This window comes from Chrysemys picta, chromosome 1 (genome assembly GCF_011386835.1).
Source record: "Chrysemys picta bellii isolate R12L10 chromosome 1, ASM1138683v2, whole genome shotgun sequence".
Classification (NCBI taxonomy): domain Eukaryota; kingdom Metazoa; phylum Chordata; order Testudines; family Emydidae; genus Chrysemys; species Chrysemys picta.
The window spans coordinates 357,695,473-357,709,426 of NC_088791.1; the positions used below are offsets into that span (position 1 = coordinate 357,695,473).

A 13,954-nucleotide genomic window follows, 5' to 3' on the forward strand; every position below is an offset into this window, starting at 1 on the left:
AGTAGGGCCATTCTGATGTTCTTATGACATTTTGTCCGGTGATACTGGAGTAAATTCATCCCCTGTGGAAAGGGCCCTGGGATGTTTAATGGCTGTGCAGAAGAGAAAGGACCCCAGACTAACTCTCTACCCCATCACACCCATGTTGCACTGGGTTTGTAGGGTTTGTAGAGCAGGTGAGCTCCTGAGCAAGAGATGAGTACCTGTGAATCCTGAGATTGAAGCGTCTTCCCTGGGAATCCCCCTCAGGTAGCCGTGTCCCACACCTCTCTCACAGCAGCATCCCACGCCGAGAGCCGAGACAGGGGTGTGCACCGTTTATAATATAGCTCTGTGCAGTCCCAGTGGGGTTCACTCAGCCTCTAGGGGAGAAGCTGCATCTGAATGTAAAAAGGCTGGAGACCGGCCTCTCTGCACTTCTGTGCTATTATCCAGTTTAGGAATAAACAGTAATTAAAGGACCTTCCCAAAGGGAGATGAGAACTCTTGGGCTCTGTGCTGAGTCAGAGAGGAATTGGCTGCTCTGTGCATTTGTGTATATTTAAAAATTATAGTCGATTAGGAAGAAACTAGGGAGAGTGTCTAGGCCTCCATAGGGTCTGATACCCTGTAAATGCCCAGGATGGATTCGTCGGTAGTAGACAGAGAGATCTGGGGATAGATGACTTAGGGGAGATACGAACACACTCTGCAGCCATTCTGGACTGTTGCTAAGGGATCAGAGATCAGTAATTCTCATCAGTAACCATCATCAGACTGTGCAGCACCTTTCATTGTAGGATCCTCAAAATACTTAGCAAATCTGAAGTAGGAAGATAGGGGAGGAACAGCACTAAGAATGGGGGTTACATAGGCTGCTGGGTGGGGGTGAGACTGTGGAAAGGCACAGCCCTGCCCTGGCTGTTGAAGTATGTCCTGTGCCTTTATGAGCAGAGCTTATGTTCAGGGGATCTATATTGGGGCTAGCGAGAATGGGCCCACTGAGTGGCGGCTGCACCAGACACACAGCTGGGAGCACATGGCTCTCCGTTAGCTTTTGTAACCCTGCTTTAGTTCTAATCACACCTCCCTCCTTCAAGTACAGACTGAGACTCCTAGCCCCTACATACAAGGTGGGTGAGAGAAGAGTACAGGAAAAGCCCAAAGACATAGGGGATACAGACGGTTTCTATAACAAAGGGTGAGTTAATGGGGTTTCCACCCATCTAGGTTTTATCCGGACACTCTGTTTTTTGGCTTCTGTGTCTGGGTGCCATGCTGGGTTCTCAGGTGCCTGGTTTTGAACTAGAAAGTCCGCCCAAGGAGGGGATCGGACTGTGCCTGGCTCCTGCAGGGCAGGGTGGAGGCATTGGGTCATTTACCCAGGCCTGCCCCTGCTCAGCCGGGGACACATCATACCAACAGGCAGGCCCCTTGTCAGGCTTCAGCAGCTCCAACCAGTCCCAGAGCAGAGGGAGCCCACCTGTGGCAGAGATGGAGATGGAGAAGAACTAGCAAGTGATGGGGGGAGCGGAGTAGAGAAGCCAGGGACAAGGGCAGGGAAGTGGTGGAAGAAATGGAGAATGAGGCTGGGTCTTGATGGACTAGGTGGGGCATGGGAAGAGGCCAAGGGGAAATATATGGGGCAGAGGTCAGGGCCTTAAGGGAATGGGGGGACAGACTGGAGTCATGGGGTCCAATTACCAGCAGTTAGAAAGGTGGCAACCCAATGAGTTAATGAGTGGTATACAGACTGATTCTCCAGTTCTCACACTGACAGCACAGTAAGGTCAGGGAAGGGTTTAATGTCTCTCTGACTGCCCATTGAGTGATTCAGGGAAGGGGGCCCAGCACCATGTCACCAGCCAGCTCTGCACGGAGCTCGGTCTGAGAGCCAGAGCACCAGGAGAAAACTTTATGTCCCTTTATGAGTAAAGAGCCGGAGCAGCCTGTCCCGGATCTGTCTGGTTCTCACCCCGTAGATGATGGGGTTCAGCATGGGGGGCAGCAAGATGCACATGTTGGCAATGAGAATGTGGAAATGTATGGCCAAATTCTGCCCAAACCGGTACATGAGGGAGGAGAAGAGACCTGGGATTTAAAAGGCTAAGATGGCACAGAGGTGGGAGCTGCAGGTCCCAAAAGTCTTGAGCCGGGCGTCCTTTGTGGGGAGCCTGAAGATGGCCCTGAGGATCTGGGTATAGGACACACAAAGAAAAATCACATCCAGACCCATCACACAGAATAGCAGAAAGAGGTCGTAGTAACTACTGACGCGGGTGTCGGTGCAGGCCAGCTTCACCGAGGATATGTGCGAGCAAAACAGCTCGGGAATGATGTTGGTTCTGCAATATGGCCACCACCTCGCCAGGAAGAGAAAGGGTAATACGAGCATGGCTCCATGCAGCACAATGGCCAGGCTAATCTTGGCCACCACAGGGTTTGTCAGGATGGTGGAATGTCTCAGGGGATCGCAGACAATGTTTGGATGCCTAGGAAATGTGATGGCGACTAACCTGCTCTGGGTATGTGCTCCAGTCTCTAAAAAGGCTACAGCATTATAAAGGGGATTTCTGAGACCGGCTCTGAGAATGGGGAAGGCTGTCATATGCAGAGACACTGAAAATTCTGGGACTCTTTAGTTTAGAGAAGAGACAAAGAAGGGGGCAGATAATAGAGGAGAGGAATATAAAGAATGGAACTGATTACATTCAATTGGACAGAGAACCCAACCAGTAATATCTTTAGTGCTTCAAAAGGGCTAATTCCCCAAAGCTGAAGGAAATTATCAAGAAAATTGAAAATTGATTGGGAGGAAAAAAATAGACAGAAAAATGGGAATGAAACTTGGGAATTCTTTAAGAAAAGTTTATTGGATAGCTAAATAGTCACGATTCCACCGTCAAGAAAGTGGAGAACTTTGGCTAAAAACCCAGTTCAGTGGCAAAGTGAAGGCAGCAATTATTTGGGAAAAAGCAATATATAAAAATGGGTAAAAAGGGAAAATAGATAGCAAGCAATACAAATAGGAAATTATGAAAATTGATAAGGGACGTTAAAGACGTCTGGGAAAACTCCATGCTTGGCGGGACTAAGGATAACAAAAAGGAGGTTATTAAGTACATTAAGAACAAAAGAAATCCTAGAGAGGGTTTAGGCCAATTCCTAGGGGGAGAAAGGAAGCTTGTTAACGTTGCAGAAATAGTTTTGTTCTGCATTTGGAAAGATGCAATATGATGTACTCATATCATATCCAATCCATTAGCTGCCAAGGAGAATGTTAAACAGCATCTACAGTAGAACCTTAGAGTTACAAACACCAGAGTTACAAACTGATCGATCCACCACACATCCCCTTCGGAAGCAGAAGCAGCAGAGCCAAAAAAAAAAGGGGGACAAATACCGGACAGTTCTTTGTTAATGAACAGTATTAAAAAACATTCAGATAAAAAATGAACAGTACAATATCAGGAGAGCACATGTGAAGTGGATTAAAAACTGGCTAACTGACAGATCTCAGAAAGCCATTCTCAAGGGCCATTGTCAGTTATGGGGGTGTTTCTAGCAGGATTTTGCAGGGATCGATTCTAGGCTTGATGTCATTGAATATTTCCATCAATGAACTGGAAGGAAATTTAAAACACTGCAAATAAAATTTGCGTACGACCCAAAGATTGGCAAAGTGGTGACAATGAGGAGGCCAGAGCAGGCATACCGATTTATCTGGAGTGTTTGGAGAGCTGGGCCCATGCAAATAAACTCTTTTAATACAGTAACATGAAAAGTTATTCTCTCGGAAGAGGCAATGCAGGCCCGACCCACAGGCTAGAGCACTGTATTATGGAACGCAGGGTCCCTGAAAAGGATTTAGGGGTCACTGTGGACAACCAACTCATTGTTAGCTCCGAGTGAGGTGTTGTGGCCAAAAGCACTGATGCGATCCTCGGATGCATAAACAGGGGAGTGCTGAGTTGGAGCAGGGGAAGGATTTTATCTCTGCACATGGCATTGGTGAAACCAACTAGGTCCAGTTCTGCGGTCCACATTTCAAAAAGGCTGTTGAGAAATTGGAGAGGGTGCAGAAAAGAGCCACAAAATTGGCTGGATTGGAAGCTGGAGAAAATGCCAGACAGCAAGAGACTTAAAGGGCATCAGATATTTAACTTATCGAAAAGACGATCAAGTGGAGACTTTCATGGGGTGAAAACCATTGGCAAAGCGGAAAAAGGCAGAGCAAGACCCAATGGCTGAAAGCTGAAGCCAGACATATTCTAGCTGGAAATAAGGGCCAAATGTTTAACACCGAGGGTGATTAACCATTGGAACAAACTGCAAAGGGAAGTGGTGGATTTTACACCGCCCCATGTCTACAGATCAGACTGGATGCTTTTCTGGAAGATCTGCTTGAGGGCTTGTCTATACTTAAAACACTACAGCGATGCTGCGGTATTGCTTCAGTGTAGACACTACTTACACCGACGGCAGGGGTTCTCTCATCTACATAGGTAGCCCACCTCCCCAAGAGGTGTTAACTAGGTCAATGGAAGAATTCTTCCGTCAACCTCATATTGTCTACTAGGTTGATATAGCGACATCTCTCTGGGGTGTGGATTTTTTCGCTATTGCACAGGAAGAAAATGCAGTTGTGGGTTGCATGAACAAAGGCAGAGCATGCAAGTCACCGGAGGTGATAGTATTCCTCTACTCCATGCTGGTAAGGCCTCTGCTGGAGCATCGTGTCGAGTTTGGGTCATCAGTGTATGGGAAGGATGTAGAGAAACTGGAAGGGATCCAGAGGCGACAGACAAAGAGGATCTAAGGGATGGAATGCAAACCACACAAGCAAAGGCTGAAGGAACTGGGTATGTTTATTTGAAAAAGAGAAGATTGAGCCGGGACATGACAATGGTCTTCAGCTACTTGAAAAGATGCCATAAAAAAGATGGAGAAAAGCTGATCTGTCTCACCAGAGCGGGTTAAGGCTGTCTGATACCTTCAATTAGGAGACCTGATTTTCAGTTGCTTATAAATTTGCCAAATTTTAAGCATTTGGACTGAAGTTTCCCACGCTGGGTGTCTGCTTCTGGCTGAATTGTTTTTTGAACGTTTCTCTTAACAGTTCAGCCGACTTCTCGAATGAAGTGAGGAGAGAACATGTCTTGCCCATGTTGAAAAATTCTTATAATTGTCCCACTGAGGAGCCCTAGCACCTCCATGATTTCCAGCAGATAAAAGAGAGGTAACAGCCCCCCATTAACAACCAGAGCCATGAAAAGCAAGAGTCTGAGTATTAACACACAGCTGGCTCCTGAGGTCTTTAATCAGTTTTTACTCCAAGGGGAGTTTTGTTTCAGTGGGGCCTGAGCAAACTAAGGGCCATGACCTCAGAATTTGGCCTTGTATTGTCCATCAACAAAATGTACAACAAAATGATTGGGGGCTGGAGCACATGACTTATGAGGAGAGGCTGAGGGAACTGGGATTGTTTAGTCTCCAGAAGAGAAGAATGAGGGGGGATTTGATAGCTGCTTTCAACTACCTGAAAGGGGGTTCCAAAGAGGATGGAGCTCGGCTGTTCTCAGTGGTATCTGATGACAGAACAAGAAGTAATGGTCTCAAGTTGCAGCGGGGGAGGTCTAGGTTGGATATTAGGAAAATCTTTTTCAGTGGGAGGGTGATGAAGCAGTGGAATGAGTTCCCTAGGGAGGTGGTGGAATCTCCTTCCTTAGAGGTTTTTAAGGTCAGGCTTGACAAAGCCCTGGCTGGGATGATTTAGTTGGGGATTTTCCTGCTTTGAGCAGGGGGTTGGACTAGATACCTCCTGAGGTCCCTTCTAACCCTGATATTCTAGGATTCTATGATCTACTAACACCTTTCCTCCTGAAGGATCCTCTGTGCCACTGAAACTAGGAGATCGAGGCCCTGGGGCTGACCCCGATCACCCAGGGGGAGAACACCTCCTTGACAAAGAACGTCGATCTGGACGGCAGCTTGGTACGCCGCCCCCTCCTCCTCTCTTCCCCTTACCCTAGGCTGCTGCCCCCATTCTTGACCTTGGGTGCCCCTGGCTTTGTCCATCTGTCCGGCGCAGACGGCACCTCTATCATGGCAGCTGAGACCCTGGTGGTGATGGTCGGTGCTGAGGGGCTGGGTCCCGACCCCTTGGGTTTTCCCTCTTCTGAGGCGGAGCTGCCTCCTCCCCTCCCAGTTGGGGACCCTATCGCGGATGCCTCCATGCCCGACGCCATAGTTGAAGGTGTTGAGTTCATTGTGGCACCCGGGCCCAGCATCATTGATGGCCCCCACCCCATCCCCATCCCCTTGGCTCCTGAACCCAGTCGAAAGGTGCTGCACCCTGGCAGCTCAGCTGCCTGTATTTTTACTTTAATTAATTTTAACTAAATAATAATATTAATAATCCATTATTAATATTAATGGGTATGGGTGGCTAATCTCCATAGGATATACCAAACATATAATACCAGCAACAAAAGTGAACTTCTCTTTCACCACACTGGCTAACAAGAAGTCATAAAAGCAGTTTCCTCAGACATTCCAGTCCTTGTATTACTACCAAAAACACTAGACTTAGAGATGAGTCGTTCTTTAAAACCAATCTCTTCAAATAAAACATTCTTCTGATCCCAAAGGACCAGCCACACACCCAGGTCAATATATAACTCAGATCTTACCCAAAAATTATGCTGATGCCAATCCATTAGTATCGAAAATCTAAAGGTTTTTTTATAAAAAGAAAGAAAAGTGAGAGTTAAAATTGGTTAAAGGAATCAAATACATACAGTAATTGCAAAGTTCTTGCTTCAGGCTTGTAGCAGTGATGGAATAAACTGCTGTGTTAAGTCAAGTCTCTGGCTGCCTCCAAATCATTGGAAGGTCCTCGGTCCCTCGGTTAGAATGCTCCCTTTAGCATAAGTCCATAATCCAGGGGTTTGAGCAGGAAAGAGGCAAAATGGAGGGGTTTCCAGGGCCTTTTATATCTTCTACCCTGTGGAGGGAATCCCATTGTTCGTACTGTGGAAAAGTACAGTAACAAGATGGTGGTTGGAGTCACATGGACAAGTCACATGTCCATGCGTTTCACCTAGTCATTGCAGGAAATCATGATCTATACCCCAGTCAGCACGTTTGAAGGACAGTCCATTCAGTGTAGATGGGCGTCTTCCAGGGTCTATTGTCAGTTAACTGTTACTTGATGAGCCACTTAATTTGAATAGTCCCTTCAAGATGTGCTGGCAAACTTCCTTGTGGGCATTATCCCAAGAGAAAACACTTGAAATACAGGTATAGAGCCAATACTTATAACCTCAGAAACAAAAATGATACATGCATACAGATAGCATCATCATAACCAGCAAATCATAACCTTCTCATAGACATCTTACATGTCACATTTTGTACAACATTTTTGCACATATATAACAGTGGGTGAAACAATGATCTATATGCCTCCCCTATCCTTGGATCCATTGCCCCTGCCCTCAATCCCCGACCCTGCTGGCCAGCCCTCCACTTTGTAGACTGGGTGCTCATTCAGGGGAAGCGTGGCACCTGAAAGCCACAGACTTGGCACCTCCCCCTCGACGCAGAGGAGGAGGAGGCTGTGACAGGTTTGACCCCCCCCCCCCATCTGGGATGTCACCTGATGTGCTGGGGTTCCATTAAGCTCACCCGTTCCACCAGCCTGGGCTTCCTCACCCTGTACTTGCTGTGCCAGGCCCTCAAGCTTTCTCTAGCACACACCCAGGTAAGGCCATACCCGCTGCAGACACAGACTGAAATCACCTCTGTGTGGGAGGGTTCAGCTTGGGACTTTACCCAGCACTCACGGGCACACCTCCTTTAGGGTGTAAACCCAAAATATATTCTCTTGCACTGTATAGAGAGATCTGTACAGCATGAGCTCATAAAATCGCCCCCTCCCTCAATGTAGACTGTGATGTGCAAAGCTTTTTACCCCTGCCCCAGATATGAATTGCAGAAACTGGGGTTTGAAATAAACAAGAAATAAGTTTATTAACTACAAGAGATAAATTGGAAGTGATGATAAGGGATAGCAAACAGAACAAAGCAAATCACTGGGCAAATAAAACAAAACAGGCCACCTAAGCTTAATTCAGTAAAGAAAGAGGTTACAACATGTCATTTCTCACCCTAAATGTTGTTTTAGGCAAGTTGCAGAGTTTCTGTAGCTTAGAGTTGCAGGTATTTCTCTTCACGGGCTAGACCCATTTCAGCCTTAACTCAGCCCTTGTCTTTCCCCAGCTTAGTTCCTTTGTTTCTTCAGGTGTTTTCAGCAGTCTCCCTTCTTGGGCGGGGATGCAAGGGAGAAGAGCCCTGATTGACTCACTTCCCAGCCTTGAGTAGAATTTGCGTGAGGTGGGAATCCTTTCTTTACAGTGGAAAAATACCAGCAGTGTCCAAGGTGGTACTCCGTACCAGGTGACATCATCAGATGCCCCTGCAGTGTCAAAGCAACATCCCAGGAAGCTCCTCAAGAAGGTGGGAGATTAGAATCTTCAACGTTTTATTGTCCTTCTTAAATGGCTCCTTCAGGCTGATTGCCTACTGTCTGGTGGGCATTCCCCCAAGTACACACACAGTTGGAATGGTTACAGAGTCAATACTCCTCACTTCAGATACAGCAATGACAGAGGCATACAAATTGGATAATCACATTTAGTAAATCGTAACCTTTCCAATGATACCTCACACCACCCAGCTTCCATGGAATAGCTCTCAGTTAGGCCGTATCCATATCATAACTATATTTCTATGAAGTATGTGGGGTGGAGCATCACACTGGGTGCTCGTTCACGGGAAGTGTGGCTCTCAAAAGTCACCGGATCGGCACCTCACCCTCAACGCGGATGGGGAGGATCCCCCCCCAAGAGAATGAGGGAGCCACGGCTTCTGAGACTGCCGCCGCACCCCCGATACAGTCCAGCAGGCAGTGCCGGCTGCAGACGCCATGGCAGCAGAAGGTAGCTGTATCACCCCCTCTCAGAGTCCCTTCGCGAGGAGGCCTCGGGTGGACCCCCCCAGCCCCTTTGTCATCTGCACCCCCCTCAACGCCAAGGCAATTGCTACCTAGGTTGCTGGCGGGGAGGACTCTGGGGTAGTGGGAGTCCACCTTCAAGAAGAGGCCCTGGGTCTGACCTCAATCACCCAGGGGGAGAACGACTCCTTGCCAGAGGGCCTCGATCTGGGCACCGGCCTGGTATGCTGTCCCCTCCTCCTCTCTCCTCACGGGTAGGGAGGAGCCGGGTTCTGTCAGTCATGACACGATACGCTGGGGAAGTCTTGGCGGGACAAACCCAAAGTTTCACAGCAAGGTACCCTGTTTTCACAATGATTTTTTTCATTGAGACCAATGAGTTTTGCTGTAATCAATTGTTGTTTGATGAGTGCTTGTTTTTAAACATTGCTTTTTTATTTTGTTTTTATCACGTTTTTTAGGGAGTTACCCCCATGCTGGTTTTGATTACAGCTACTTTGACCCCACTGATAGGGGACCTGTCTTATATTTAGAGTTGTGAATTTGCCTTTTTCTGACATTTCAATTGAGGTGTGTTGTAATTTTTTGGGGCCCTTGAGTCTGTCCTCGGTTCCTCCCTAGAACATCTGGTTCAGCGATGGCCTTTACATTTATTTTCTGACACACACATTCCTCATTCACACACAAAACAGAATTGATTTACACAGAACATTTAAACAGGAACATCAAATTGCAATGCAAGAGAAAAACAATCATTGCATTCTTTTACTTATTGTAAAATGCTAAACCTACAATGAAGTGGTCACTCTAAAAGGTCTGTTACTACTTTGAAATCAGCTCAGATGCAGATTCTAGCTGATGCATCTTTACCAATGGCCCACTAGGCCATTCCTTTCTGCTATTTAAAAAGGATGACTGGCCGGATATAATTAAATCATGCACCAATACATTTAATACATGCCACATTATTATTCTTTATTTTTATTTCAAATGATGTAAAGTACAAACAAAATCCTGCTACTACACTACCCCTCAGTACAAGGAGCATGAGCAAAGATTTCCCGAAAAGACCAAAGATATAAGGATACAGAGAGTTCATAAAATCTATTGTGAGTTAATAGGCTTAAAACATCTGCTCCATGTGCAGTGTCAATCAAACAAATGAACAGAATGTTGGGAATCATTAAGAAAGGGATAGATAAGAAGACAGAACATATCATATTGCCTCTATATAAATCCATGGTACGCCCATATCTTCAATACTGTGTGCAGAAAGGCACAGAGAAGAGCAACAGAAATGATTAGGGGTATGGAACAGCTTCTGTATGAGGAGAGATTAATAAGACTGGAACTTTTCAAGTTGGAAAGGAGACAACAAAGGGGGGCTATGATAGAGGTCTATAAAATCATGACTGGTGTGGAGAAAGTCAATAAGGACGTGTTATTTACTCCTTCTCATAACACACAAACTAGGGGTCACCCAATAGATTTCGTTGGCAGCAGATTTAAAACAAACAAAAAGAAGTATTTATTCACAGTCAACCTGTGGAACTCTTTGCCAGGGGAACTTTTGAAGGCCAAAACTATAACATGGTTCCAATAAGAACTAGATAAATTTATGGAGGATAGGTCAATCAATAGCTATTATCCAGAATGGGCAGGAATAGTGTCCCTCGCCTCTGTTTGCCAGAAGCTGGGAATGGGCAACAGGTTATGAATCACTTGATGGTTACCTGTTCTGTTCATTCTCTCTGGGGCACCTGGCATTGGCCACTGATGGAAAACAGGATAATGATCTAGATGTATGTCCATTCTGATGTTCTTATAGAGCCCCCAGATGTATCTCCGCCGTACCCCCACCACTGTAATACACTAGACCCCACTCCCCTCCCAGAGCTGAGATAGAACTCAGGAGTCCTGATGGGGTGTGACGTTATTGACATAATCTGGGACCATATGGAACATGGTTGCAACCTAAAATCCTGTAGTGGCACCAAATCTTGTATAAAGGGGGTCAAATGAGGTGTCTAAGACAAGGTTTTGGTTTGCTGGTTATGATCGTGCTGTCTATATGTGTGTATCAATTTTGTAGTTGAAGTTATGAATATTGGCTCTAAACTGTCTGTATTTCAAATTTATGCTATGCTTCTGGGTGACATCCCAGACAAGTTGGTGTTAGCTCTGCCTAGCCTTCTTGATGGTCCATTAAGGACCATCAGCTATACAATTGACCCATTGAGAGAAGGCAAATACACCTTGTAACTCAGCAAAGTGCAGGGACTTGCCCATGTGACTCCAGACTCCATTTTGCTGTAATTTTCCACAGTAAGAACAAAGAGGTGTTCTTACACCTGGAAAAGACTATAAAAGGCTGATGCCTCATCTCCATTTTGGCTTCAATCCTGCTTCTTACCTCTGGAGGAACTTTGCTACAAACTGAAGCTCTGAACAAAGGACTGATGACCCATCCCAGCTGGGGATGTTCCAGAGACTTGATTTGAACCTGCAGTTTATTCCATCACTGCTACAAGCCTGAACCAAGAACTTTGCCATTACTGTATGTAATTGATTACATTTAACCAATTCTAGCTCTCATCGCTATCTTTTTCTTTTATGAATAAACCTTTAGATTTTAGATTCTAAAGGATTGGCAACAGCGTGATTTGTGGGAAAGATCTGATTTGTAAATTGACCTGGGTCTGGGGCTTCGTCCTGTGGGATCAGGAGAACCTTTTTCCTTTTAATGGGATATTGGTTTTCATAACCATTTGTCCCCATAACAAGTGGCACTGGTGGTGTTACTGGGAAACTGGAGTGTCTAAGGGAATTGCTTGTGTGACTTGTGGTTAGCCAGTGGGGTGAGACAAAAGTCCTCTTTGGCTGGCAGGTTTGGTTTGCTTAGAGGTGGAAAAACCCCAGCCTTGGGCTGTAACTGCCCTGTTTAAGCAATTTGTCCAGAATTGGCACTCTCAGTTGGGTCGCCCCAGAACCAGCATCATTACATGGGGTCTCTCTCTCTCTCTTTCTGCTGAGTTAGTAACAAAGTTAGAATATACATTAATGTTCTAAGTGACTGGGCACAAGATATCAGAACATGTTAATATTAGAGCTGAGTGGGTCTATTATTTATTTTATTTTATTTGTTCATATCAGAATTAGATACAGAGCTCCTGTCAGCTAACTGCTAAGTTACCTGCCAAAAAACTGCTGTTTTCAAGACCCTAAGTAGCCCTTGGAATCATGGTTAAAGTTGCCACCCCACCAAAATCTGAAATGGTTCCCTTGTAGCTGGGGTTGGGAGGTGGAAATGATCCCGCAAGTGACAGGGGGAGGGGAATAGAGGAGCAAGCAACAGGGGCGGGGCCTTGGGGGGAAGACGTAAAGCAGGGAAGGGGCCTTGCCAGAAGAGGTGAGGAAGGGGTGAGGTTTCGGGGTCCAGTTACCAGCAAGTAGAGACGTGGCAACCCACTGAATTGTACATAGACCAATTCCCCAGTTTGTCACGCTGACACAGCACAGTAAAGTCTGGAAAGGATTTAATGTCTTTTTGACTGTCCAGTCAGTGACTCAGGGAAGGGGGCTCAGCACCATGTCACCAGCCAGCTCTGCACAGAGTTCGGTCTGAGAGCCAGAGCACCAGGAGAAAACTTTACATCCCTTTATGAGTAAGTAGCTGGAGCAGCCTCTCCCGGATCTGTTTGGTCCTCATCCCATAGATGATGGGGTGTAGAACAGGGGGCATGAGCAGGTACCCGTTGGCAATGAGAATGTGGAAATGCAGGGCCACATTCTGGCCAAACCGGTGCATGAGGAAAGACAAGACTCCTGGGATGTAAGAGGCTAAAGTGACACAGAGGTGGGAGCTGCAGGTCCCAAAGGTCTTGAGCCGGGCGTCCTTTGTGGGGAGGCTGAAGATGGCCCTGAGAATCTGGGTGTAGCTCACAGTGATAAAAATCATATCCAGACCAACCACCAAGAGTGCCACAAAGAGTCCATAGTAACTACTGACGCGGATGTCGGCACAGGCTAGCTTCATCACGGCCATGTGCTCACAGTACAAGTGGGGGATAATGTTGGTTCTGCAATATGGCCCTTGCCTCGCCAGGAAGGGATAGGGCAGAACGATTATGCCGCCGCGCAGCATCATGGCCAGGCCAATCTTTGCCACCATAGAGTTTGTCAGGATGGTGGAATGTCTCAGGGGATGGCAGATGGCCACGTAGCGATCCAAAGCCATGGCCACGAGGATCCCACAGTCCACCACTAACAAGCCGTTAGCGAAGTACATCTGGGTGAGGCAGGCACTGAAACCGATCTCCCTGGAATTGAACCAGAAGATGCTCAGCATTTTGGGCAGGGTAGATGTAGACAGGACCAGGTCGCTGACGGCCATCATGCAGAGGAAATAGTACATGGGCTCATGGAGGCTTGGCTCCCTCTTCACTATGAACAGGATGGTGAAGTTCCCCAAGATGATTATGGCATACATGGTGCAGAAGGGGATGGAGATCCAGACATGGGCCGTCTCCAGGCCAGGAATGCCCTGCAGGATGAAGGTGGAGGGGTTGGTGAAGTCGGTTGTGTTGGAATCTGCCATGGAGTAGGGGAGAAGGTGTCCAACTCTGAGGCAGAACGGTGTCTCCTGCATGTACCGTACTTTCCCCTGACTTCCTGTATGTGTCCAGGCTCTAGGGTGATGGTCGCAGTACAAATGCCTGGATGGAGAAACAATGTTAATATGAGACTTACATGCACTACTGGAGGCTGTTCTCATGAGTGAAGCAGATTGGTCGCTCTTCACAAACTGAGCCATGACATTTTCATTATTCAGATAAATGAATTATGAAGAACTGGCCCTATTAATCCCAATTCTATATTTGATGGTGCTCCATGCATCAATAATTCTACATGTCTTGGTGTGGGAAACCTTAATAGGCACCAGCAGGAAACACAAGTGTG

At 46.6% G+C, this 13,954-nt stretch overlaps 1 protein-coding gene across 1 annotated transcript; it reads right to left on the reverse strand.

Moving 5' to 3' along the window:
- Positions 1-12,644: 12,644 nt before the first annotated feature.
- On the reverse strand, positions 12,645-13,643 carry LOC135972591 (olfactory receptor 52K1-like). Its single transcript, XM_065551136.1, has one exon. The coding sequence runs from the start codon at positions 13,641-13,643 to the stop codon at positions 12,645-12,647; it is 999 nt and encodes a 332-aa protein (XP_065407208.1).
- Positions 13,644-13,954: the final 311 nt, after the last annotated feature.

Coding starts and splice junctions, on each gene's coding strand:
- LOC135972591 (XM_065551136.1), bottom strand. CDS start 13,643: ATGCAGGAGACACCGTTCTGCCTCAGAGTTGGACACCTTCTCCCCTAC.